Source organism: Corylus avellana, chromosome ca4, assembly GCF_901000735.1.
Source record: "Corylus avellana chromosome ca4, CavTom2PMs-1.0".
Taxonomy (NCBI): domain Eukaryota; kingdom Viridiplantae; phylum Streptophyta; class Magnoliopsida; order Fagales; family Betulaceae; genus Corylus; species Corylus avellana.
In genome coordinates, this window is record NC_081544.1 from 23,516,084 (window position 1) to 23,527,128 (window position 11,045).

At 35.0% G+C, this 11,045-nt stretch overlaps 2 protein-coding genes across 2 annotated transcripts; both read right to left on the reverse strand.

Annotated features, from left to right (window-relative positions):
- Positions 1–1,656: 1,656 nt before the first annotated feature.
- Positions 1,657–2,661, reverse strand: LOC132178987 (early light-induced protein, chloroplastic-like). The gene is made up of 3 exons (XM_059591587.1): positions 2,408–2,661; positions 2,208–2,282; positions 1,657–2,117 (listed from the first exon to the last, which is right to left on the reverse strand). Exons 1-3 carry the CDS (start codon positions 2,555–2,557, stop codon positions 1,773–1,775), a joined length of 570 nt encoding a protein of 189 aa, XP_059447570.1. The 5' UTR covers positions 2,558–2,661; the 3' UTR covers positions 1,657–1,772.
- A 3,667-nt stretch (positions 2,662–6,328) lies between these two features.
- On the reverse strand, positions 6,329–7,312 carry LOC132179075 (early light-induced protein, chloroplastic-like). Its single transcript, XM_059591703.1, has 3 exons — positions 7,071–7,312; positions 6,899–6,934; positions 6,329–6,796 (listed from the first exon to the last, which is right to left on the reverse strand). Exons 1-3 carry the CDS (start codon positions 7,218–7,220, stop codon positions 6,452–6,454), a joined length of 531 nt encoding a protein of 176 aa, XP_059447686.1. The 5' UTR covers positions 7,221–7,312; the 3' UTR covers positions 6,329–6,451.
- Positions 7,313–11,045: the final 3,733 nt, after the last annotated feature.

An 11,045-nucleotide genomic window follows, 5' to 3' on the forward strand; every position in this document is an offset into this window, starting at 1 on the left:
TTCAGATGTTTAGGGACCAGTGGCGATGCTGTCAAATGGAGGTTCACATTATTTTGTCAATTTTATTAATGATTTTTCAAGAAATGTTTGGGTTTATTTTATGAGACACAAATCAAAGGTTTTCACCATCTTTAAGCAGTAGAAGGCACAGGTGGAAAATCAAACTCGAAGAAAACTGAAGTATCTGAGATTCGACAATGGGTTAGTGTACAAAGACACTGCATTCTTGGAATTCTGTAAAACATAAGGCATTACTCGTCACTTCACAATTAGAAAGACTCCACAACAAAACGAAGTTGCCAAAATTATGAACAGAACACTGCTGAAAAAAAAAAAGAAAAAGAACAAAAAAAAAGAGGGTGAGATGCATGAGCTGGTTGAATGCAAGATTGCCTAAGAGTTTCTAGGTTGATGCAGTTAATTATGCTTGCTTAATCACCAACTGATCTCCATCCGTAGGTATTGATTCAAGGTTCCTAAAGAAGTATGGTTAGGTAAACCAATTGATTATTCTGTGTTGAGAATATTGGTCGTCCTACATAGGTTCATGTACAAAGTGGAGAACGGTCGAAATTAGATTCAAAGTTAAGAAAGTGTATTTGTTTTGGTTTGGAATATGGTGTTAAAGGCTATAGGCTCTGTGATCCAATCTCAAAGAAAAAGATTCTTGGCAGAGACGTGGTGTTTGATGAGGTGGCCAGTATGTTAAGAAATGACAAGGATGAAGCATCGACTGACAACCAGAAAGGGAAACAGGTCATAGAGGTGGAGCTTGATGAACAACGTTCACTCATGGATGAATGTGATGATGAAGAATCTTCAAGAGACTCACAACACCGATAAAAGTCATATTCTTTAGCTAGAGACAAAGATAACTGTGATCTAAAAGCACCGGAGAGGTATGGATTTGAGAACATGATTTCTTTTGCTCTGATAACTGGTAGTGGAGACTCATTGTCCGTTCTGAATAGCATGCCGAAAGAGGAGGAGTCACTACAGAATGGTAAAACTTGGGAATCAGTAGAATTGCTCGAGGGAAAGGAGCCTAAATGGTGCAAATCGGTCTATAGAAAGAAAGAGCCAACCATAAAAGTTGTTTGGCAAAGAGGATTGGCAGAGAAGCTTGGTATTATGTCTAAACTAGATCCTATGCTCAAGTTCAAGAGATGCTTGGACTTGAGTGTCACTTGTGGATTGTGATAGCCCATAGGGACTTGGGTGGAAGCATCTAAAAGAGGTTAGTATTGTTAGACTTAATGAAATTCAAGTTAAAGTGGAGATTATTGATGTGGTGACACTCATCCCTTAAAGTTGATGGAATCTGTTAGTTTTCCTCTTGGTTTGGGATTTGATCTCAAATTTCCTTTTAGACTTTGAATTAGGTTTTTTGACACCAACTTGAACTTGTTTTTTGGGTGCCAACATAGTCATCCTATATATATAAAGGACATGATTCCTTTTGTTCAGGGTATTACATACAGAGCCGCACAGAAGAGGAAGAGAAAGAGTGAGCTGTTGTGTGTGATGTCACCATATATGCTATGTTGTAAGCTCACTAAAATACTCCCCAATGTGTCAATCCATTTGTGCATTTTGTCAGGTTCCCGTACGTCATCAAACAAACAAACAAAGAAAAAAACATGTAGAGAGGTTCCATTTGAATTGATAAATTCGTATGCTTTGATTTACTAAAATTGATTTACACTATTTGCTTCAGAATTACATGGACCTATATTGTTTTATTCATCGGTTCTAATTAACAAAATCAGAGTTTACACAAGGGTTCCACCCTTCACAAACTCGGTGAAGGCGAGTGCAACCAAACCCAACATGGCAAACCTCCCATTCCACATCTCAGCATCTGAAGTCATAAACCCTTCTGACTTGGACTCCACGCTCACCCCTTTGAACAAAGGAATCAGAGATGCAAATGATAGCACAATGGTGGTTCCTACGAACCATGGGATCCCGCCGTTGGATATCTGAGCAAACACGTCCTGGCCCCTGGATAGCTCTACCGCCATCGCAGCAACGAAGCCAACCATGGCTAGCCTGCCGTTGATCCTCTCCGGTGCGGGCCCACTGAACGCCAACACGTCAGAGAACTTCGTGCTCACCTGCTCATACCAAAACACGTTGTCAAATCAAAATGCATGGTACAACGGTGTACAAATGGTTATATCCTACAGCACTAGTGTTATTTCTACCTTAGGTTTAAGTGGCGCCTGTGGTATCGGTGGTGGAGTAGCTACAACAGGTGTTGGCTGCTCTTGATTGTCTTTCTGTAAGCCAAGGAAACAGACGGTTAGAATCATTTCTTGAACATCAATCAGCATGTGATCGTTACTCAGTTAAGCTATAACCTGAGAAAAAGAAAAAAATAAGAGAAGCTAGAGACTCTACATACCTCTGCCATGGACCGCACACGCACGGTAGCATTCCTAGGCAAACGTGGCACATAAGTGCTGGGAAGAAAGTGGTTCACCCTAGACCCAGTGGCCAAACGGGTCATAGGGTTGGCCAAGTAGGATTGCATTGCAGCCGAAGTAGTCATCATGAATGCTTACTGGACCAAAGCTTTGAACAAATGCTAGATTATGTAGTGGAGAAATGTGAGCTTGGAATGCCTATTTGTGAGTGTGGATATTGCACTTCTTCGAGAGTATGGGCGCGTAGATATAGTGTACGAGGGGAGGCAGAGGGGTGGATATTTAGGATCCACGTCTTCCTATATATATTTTGAAAAGCTCATTGGTTCACGTGGGTTCGTTGTTTGTCCACACATGATGCTGTATGCGGCGTGGCCCTCACAAACACCGCTGCATTCCTCTTGTGAGTTTGTGGCCAAAATGGTTCCAGGCTCGATCTCTCTTTTCAACGGACTAGTACATTCCAAATTTTACCCCTTTCAGATTGTGTGGCTCAGTTTTCTGTAGTTGGGGGTAATTTTCTGTAGAGTATACTTAATGGAATTCTTTATCGAGGAAGCTGCTTCAGAGCCTAAAAGGACAAGATATATAATTAACTTTGTCCACTAATATGAGAATGTCAACCAAACAAACATATACAATCTAACATTTCAATAGGATTAGAGAGTAACAATACCTTGCCAATCATGATCTCGTTATATATATCATGATTATGTCCGTAAACATTTGCAGTATCAAAGATCCTTGTATTAGTTGGGAAGATATCATAGAGTTTGACATAGTGGAATATTAAGTAACCACAATCAGAAGCGTTTGCGTCTTCTAACCCAAAAATAAAACAAGCTCGTAGGCTTAAGAAAGATAAAACTTAATTTTCTGAATTGATAATAATTCAATTAAGTCTCTCTTTTACATAACAAACTAACACACACACACATATATATATAGAAAAAAAAAACTTGTAGAGAAAGTAAACATAATCCTAGGAATAATTCTAGAAGGCCTACCTGTATCCTACTTGTGTCCTACTAAGAATGATGTGGCTATTAAAATCACCCTCTGATCAAAATTCAATAATGATCAATCACAAGCCCAATAGTAATTTTAATAGTCATATCATTCTTAGTAGGACACAAGTAAGCCTCATAGAATTAGTCTAATCCTAGTAGCAATAGAAAACTTAAATAAGGAAATGAAATGATTAAAGTAAATCTAATCCTATTAAGGAAAATAAATAAAGTCCTAATAAAAAAAATTCTACAAATATAATCCTAATCACATAAAATAAAATCATAGTTCTAAAATAGAAAATTAAATATAATTGAAAATTAGTTTGGATCATGACAAATCTTTGCTTTTGTCCTTAATTCCATTATTTGAAAACGAGTAAAATTCTGATCAAACGGCATTGCTATAATATTTATTATTTGACATTTTTCTTATTTTCATCTTCACCAAAAATATAGGTAAATGTCGTCCTACATCAGACACCCCCACTTGAAAAAAACTCGTTCTCGAGTTTTCTTCGGTACACGGCACGCGTGGGTCCTTCGAAGAAATGTACTTGGAGAAATCTACATAAATATCACCAAGACACAATTAAAGTAAATGAAATAATTAAAGTAAATGTAATGATAATAAGGAAAAGAAATAAAGTTATAATCAAATAAAATCTTCTACAAATGAAATCCTAATAAAATAAAATAAAATTATAAAATAAAATTAAAAAAATTAAATATAATTGACAATTAGTTCGAATGGTGACAAATATTTCTTTTTGTACTTTCAATGTCTGAGAATGGGTAAAATTCTGATCAAACAATGCTGCTCCAATATTATTTTTGACATTTTTCTTATTTTTGTTTTCACCGAAAATATACGCAAACTAATTAATGTCGTCCTACATGAGAGTGGGGATTAAAAATTTGAGAAGTATGAAGATGAGCTTCTGCCGGTTAAGCATAGGGGATGTTGTCCACCAATTGTGGATGCAAAGGAACAACATTAATTAAACATGGGAATCAGCCCAAAACTGAAGAGGAGAATGTTAAAAGAATTACTTGGGAAATCAGGGCGCAAGAATGATTGCTAAAGGGCGATTCAAGAGGACTAAGGAGAACTTGGCGTTATGCAGTAGTTGGAAAATTTTGAGTTCAGCCTAATTGCAGATTGTCTTTGTTTTCTGAGGACGTTCGTTGAGTCATGCATGTAAAAAAGCTTAGCGGGCCGGCCGGGCTTTGTGTTGTTCTGCTTTACTGCTGATTGTAATTTGCAATATGATGTTGCTTGCTGGAGTTCCTGTTTGATATCTGGAGGGTTGTATCGATGGAGGTTCATTCCTCATTTCTAATAAACTGGAGGTCACGTGCCCATTTTAATGCATCTTGTTATTGATTTTAGTTTTTCCATTTGTCTGCTATATGCGGTTCTTATATATATAATATATGTGTCATTGATTCCTTTGTTCTGTCCTACACCCTTACTTCAGTGGATTCAGCTTCAATTCAGAAGCCATAAATTTGTTTCCAGTTGATCCACCTTGACAAGTAAGTATCTGGATACATTTTTATGAAGTTAACTTATAATCTTTTCTAATAGAAGTTTAGTAATTATATATGTTCCTTAATTTTTACTTTTAAACTTGTGGGTTGAATATATATATATGGTTTAAAATTACAACATGTGGCGTGAACTCATTTTTTCTTAAAGGCTAAACCGGTTTTTTTAAGACATAATATATATTTGCATATTGAACCCATCACTTTTTAAGAGTGAACCGGCTTTTTACTTAAAAAACCGGACATTAAATTAGCTTAACTAAGGGGGTTTAATTATATTTCGATAATTTTCCATATATGAATTATTCAATAAATTAATTATTATTAATGTCCAATTCAAATAAGAAAACAAATAATACAAATCAAATTATTATGCATTAATACGTTTAGTTACTTTAATATCTATATTAATACGTTTATGATTCTCCAAAAAAAAAAAAAAAAAAAAAACGTATAGGGTCTCTCACTTAACCGGTTAATAGTTTTCCATATATAAATTATTCAACATATTAAGTATTATTAATGTCCAAATCAAATAAGGAAACAAATAATACAAATCAAATTGTTATGTATTAAAACGTTTAATCACTTTAATATGTGTATTAATATGTTTAGGATTCTCCCAAAAAAGAAAAAAATACGTTAGTCTTACACTGAACCGGTTAAAATTGACCCAGTTCATATCTCTCCCTAATGCTTAAATCCACGTTTTGAATTTTAATTAGATAAAATGTGTTTAAATTGCTTTTATTTGTTTAGGTTTGACAAATAATTAATTAAATTGTAGGATTTTCTACAAATACTGGTTGTTCTGTTTGAATTAGGTTCTATGCTCAAGTTCAAAGAATGCTTGGATTGATTTGAGTGTCAGTTATGGATTGTGATAGCACTTAGGGACTTTGCTGGAGGCAAAGGAGATTTGTATTGTTAGACTTAATGAGATTCAAGTCAAAGTGGAAATTATTGATGTGGTGACTCTCATCCCATTAAGTCGATGGAATCTGTTAGTTTTACTCTTAGTTTGGGATTCGATCTCAGATTTCCTTTTAGACTTTGTATTAGGTTTTTTGACACCAAATTGAACTTGTTTTTTGGGTGCCAATTAACATAGTCATTCTATATATATAAAGGACATGGGTCTTTTTGTTCTGGTTATTACACACAGCCTCACAAGAGAGAAAAGGAAGAGAGAGTGGACTGTTGTGTGTGATGTCTCCGTATGCTATGTTATAAGCTCACTAAAATACTCCCCAAAGGTGTCAATCCATTTGTGCATTTTGTCGAGGTTCCGTCATCAAAGAAAAAAAAAGGCACATGCATGTAGAGAGGTCCCATTTGAAATGATAAATTCGTATGCTTTGATTTACTAACATTGGTTTACACTATTTGCTTCAGAATTACATATATGGAACTATATTGTTTTATTCATCGGTTCGAATTACTTCTAAGTAGCAAAGTCAGAGTCTACACAAGGGTTCCACCCTTCATATACTCGGTGAAGGCAAGTGCAACCAAACCCAACATGGCAAACCTCCCATTCCACATCTCAGCATCTGAAGTCATAAACCCGTCTGACTTGGACTCCACGCTCACCCCTTTGAACAAAGGAATCAGAGATGCAAACGATAGCACAATGGTGGTTCCTACGAACCATGGGATCCCGCCGTTGGATATCTGAGCAAACACATCCTGGCCCCTGTATAGCTCTACCGCCATCGCAGAAACGAAGCCAACCATGGCTAGCCTGCCGTTGATCCTCTCCGGTGCGGGCCCACTGAATGCAAACAAGTCAGAGAAGTTCGTGCTCATCTGCTCATACCAAAACACCTTGTCAAATCAAAATGCATGGTACAACGGTGTACAAATAGTTATATATATATATCCTACAGCACTAGTACTATTTATACGTACCTTAGGTTTAGGTGTTGGTTGCTCTTGCTTGTCTTTCTGTAAGCCAAGGAATTACAGACGGTTAGGATCATTTATTGCACATCAATCAGCATGTGATCGTTACTTAGTTAAGCTATAACCTGGGAAAATAATAATAATAATAATAATAAGAGAAGCTTCAGACTCTACGTACCTCTGCCATGGACCGCACACGCATGGTAGCATTCCTAGGCAAACGTGGCACATAAGTGCTGGGAAGAAACTGGTTCACCCCAGACCCAGTGGCCAAACGGGTCACAGGGGTGGCGAAGCAGGATTGCATTGCAGCCGAAGTAGTCATCATGAATGCTTAGCTAGCTAGTGGAACAAATGCTAAATTATGTAGTGGAGAAATGTGAGCTTGGAATTAATGCCTATTTGTGAGTGTGGATATTGCACTTCTACGAGAGTATGGGTGCGTATATATAGTGTGCGAGGGCAGGCAGAGGGGTGGATATTTGTATATTTTGAAAAGCTCATTGGTTCACGTGCATGGGTTGGTTTGTCCACGTACATGATGGTGTAAGCGCGCGGCGTGGCCCTCACAAGCACCGCTGCATTTCACTTGTGAGTTTGAGGCCAAAATGGTTCCAGCGTTGATTTGTCTTTTCTACGGACTCGCGCATTCCAAATTTTACCCCTCACTACAGTCACAGATTTTGTGGCTCAGTTTTCTGTTGTTGGCCAATGGGGTAAATTTCTCTAAAGTTAAATGAGAACCACTTTCTCGCATGTTTTTCTTGTTTTACACCTCGCTAATTGGTGACGGGTTAAAACTAATACGTCACAAATATTTTTAGTGACGTGTTACACAATGACACGTCACTAAAGAATTTTAATACATGTATATACGTTATTAAATACTCAGTTTTTTGTAGTATATATATATGCATGATAAGAAAAGATGGTGGGAATTCAGACTACAGTACTTACATTTTGATGTATGTATAGTTTTTGCTCATAGCGTACCATAATTATTCCTACACCAGCCTTAAATTTCAAATTGTGTATAAACGCTAATTCAAGCAACCATACACACATAAGAAATCAAACATAAATAATAATATTCCTCCAACAAATTGTGAAAACAGTTGTCTCTTCTTCTGCAAATTCTACTAAAGCGAAATATATTATTAGAAACTAATGCTTTAAAAAAAATATAGAAAATAAAAATTTAAGAAGACTTGAAAATTCTTTAAATGCATATTACAAATTGTTTACAAAAGAGTACTGTTGAATAATTAAACCAACAAAGTCTGAAAAAATAAAATATAATAAAATTCTTCAACCCTAGATCAATGTCCAAACATGAATTTCTGATTAACAATTATCAAAGATGAATGATAAAAATCATTATTTCAATTATCTTTTAACCATCTTTGTATAGTTGGTGAATCTATCATTGAATTTTTGTGTAGATCCATTAGATTTGTCAAAAAAAAAGAAAAAAAAAAAACAGAAGTTAAAAAATAGTTGAGAGAATGACGCCTCGTTATAAAACCATTTACAGCCTAAAAAGAAACAGAAAGTAGAAGAAAGAAAAAAAAGAAAGAGAATTTTAGATTTTATTTTATTTTATTTTTTCCTTGAAAGCCTTAAGATCGAATGACAGTAGTTGGAACCGATGTGTTTCCAAGATTTTCAAAATATCACATTTAAGGTATTTAATTTGTTGCTTGTTGTTTGGCACCATCTATAGATTACGTTAATACTCTCTCTCTCTCTCCCTCTTAAACTATCAGAACCCAAAAGTCCCACAGCCAAGAAAAAAAAAAAAGAAAAAAAAAAAAGGACAAAATATATTTCAGATCATTGCTAACAGTACTGTATAGATATATTACGTTAAAAGACACGTACGTTGCTTGCAGATCTACGTAGCCACTGCGTATACATATATATGGAATCCAAAAATCAGTAGAAAATTTCAAATAAATTGAATGTGAAACAAATATCTGAAATCCAAAACACTATAGAAGTGTCTGGAATCCAAAAATCAGTAGAAATTTTCAAATAAATTAAATGTGAAACAAATATCTGAAATCCAAAACACTATAGAAGAAGAAGCTAGAAGCGTACCAGAGAGAGAGACTTGGGAGAAGTAGAATGTGATGTTTTGACTTAATCTACTTAGACAGGTTCACTTATCAAAACGTAAATGTCATTTTTTTTAATTTTAAGAGTTACATTATTCTTGGAAGGATATAAGAAAGATTTCAAAAATTACTCTAACTTAAGAGAGATAATAGGAGTTCAACTGAGCCTAATCTAAAACCCAACTTTTACTTATGTTGCACAAAGTTACATAAGAGTTTTGTCAGGTTCAAAACTAAAATTAAAAAAAAAAAAAAAAAAAAAATCAAAACATATGTCCACAAAAAAGTTGGTCTTAGATGGGGTTCAATTTGACCCCATCATATCTCTTATATATATATATATATATATATATATATATATATATATATATATATGGGTATGTTGGGAGCCAAACAACAAACGAACTCCCAAAATTTTCAAATTGACATGGTAAGAGTTTTGAATTGAGTATTATTAAACAAGTTTATAAAGTTTCTTTGTTGAACTATCAGGTTAACATGATGGTTTTTCAAAATTCTGAACCATCTTATATCCAATCATTTTGCCACATCACCTTGTAAAGTTTTTCTTGTAAAATTTGTTTGTTTTCAAGATTCTCCTTTTATATATATATATATATATATATATATATATGATAGGGAAGCCAAAACAAACGAACGCTAAAAATTTCCAAATCGACGTAGAGTGCATAAGAGAGAGAAAAAACTTTTAACAAACCCATGCACAACAATGATCGGGATATAAGATAAAGTTCAAATTCTTTGAAAAACTCCAATCATGTTATGCCACATCGCTTGTAAAGTTTTTCTCAGAAAATTTATTTAGAAGTCTAGCACCTCCCATATATATACAGTAAATGGGCAGAGAACTAAATCAGAGGAAAATGTATAATAAGTCCTCGAATAACCTCCTCCAAAATTTAAACTCTGTTTTTTTTTTTCAAAATTTACTCCTGGTCACCTGAAATGACACAAAATTTCGGGTTACCAAAATTTTAATAGCCGTTAGCGTTACTCAAAACGCACCGTTTTACATGATTAAAAAATTAATTTTTTTTTTAAAAAAAAATTAAATTAAATTAAATGAAGGGTAATGGGGTGGCCGCAAGCCACCTTTGGGGTAGCTTGCGGCCACCCCATCAGGGGTTTGGGGTGGCCCGTTGGCCACCCCTAACAACCCATGGGGTGGCTCGCAGCCACCCCATTGGGGGTTTGGTGGGCCACCCCTCCACTCATGGGGTGGCCCCGAGCCACCCCAAACCACCCAAGGGGAGGCTTGCGGTCACCGCCAGGGGGTTTGGGGTGGCTTGCGGCCACCCCATAGGGGTTGGGAGGTGGCCCACCCCTGGCCACCGTTCAATTTTTTTTTTAATTTTTAGATTTAATTTTTGAAATTAAATTAATTAAAAATGAATATTTTAATCAAGTAAAACGGTGTGTTTATAGTGTCCCTAACGGCTATTCAAAAATTTTGACGGCAGGAATTTTATTGTCATTTCAATTGATCCAGGGAGTAAATTTTTGAAAAAAAAAAAAAAACTTAAGGAGTTTTAAATTTTGGAGGGTTGACTCAAGGACTTATTATACATTTTCCCCCAAACAACATAATCCAGAAAAATTTTCAAACTGACGTGGCAGACAAGGGAGAGAGAATTGCATTTTTTTTTTTTTTTTTATTTAAAAACATTTGCCACGTCAGTTTAGAAATTTTTCCGGGTTTATTTGTTTGGTTTCCTAGCACTACCCATATAAAGAAGATAAGATTAGATATTAGATATTAGATTTGAAGTGGACAAGATTATTACTAAAGAAATATCTTATTTAATTTATTCATGATGTGCAGTAATGACAATCAGTTTTTTATCAACCATTGTTTAATGGAAAAGAAAATATCTAACAACTTTATCTCACTTTTATCTTATTATGATGCAATAAGGTTGTAATAGTCCTTTAATCAGCCATTGTTAAAAAAATAATAATAATAAATTTTTTAAAAAAATTAATAACTACTAAACCTTTACACATCAACATAATAA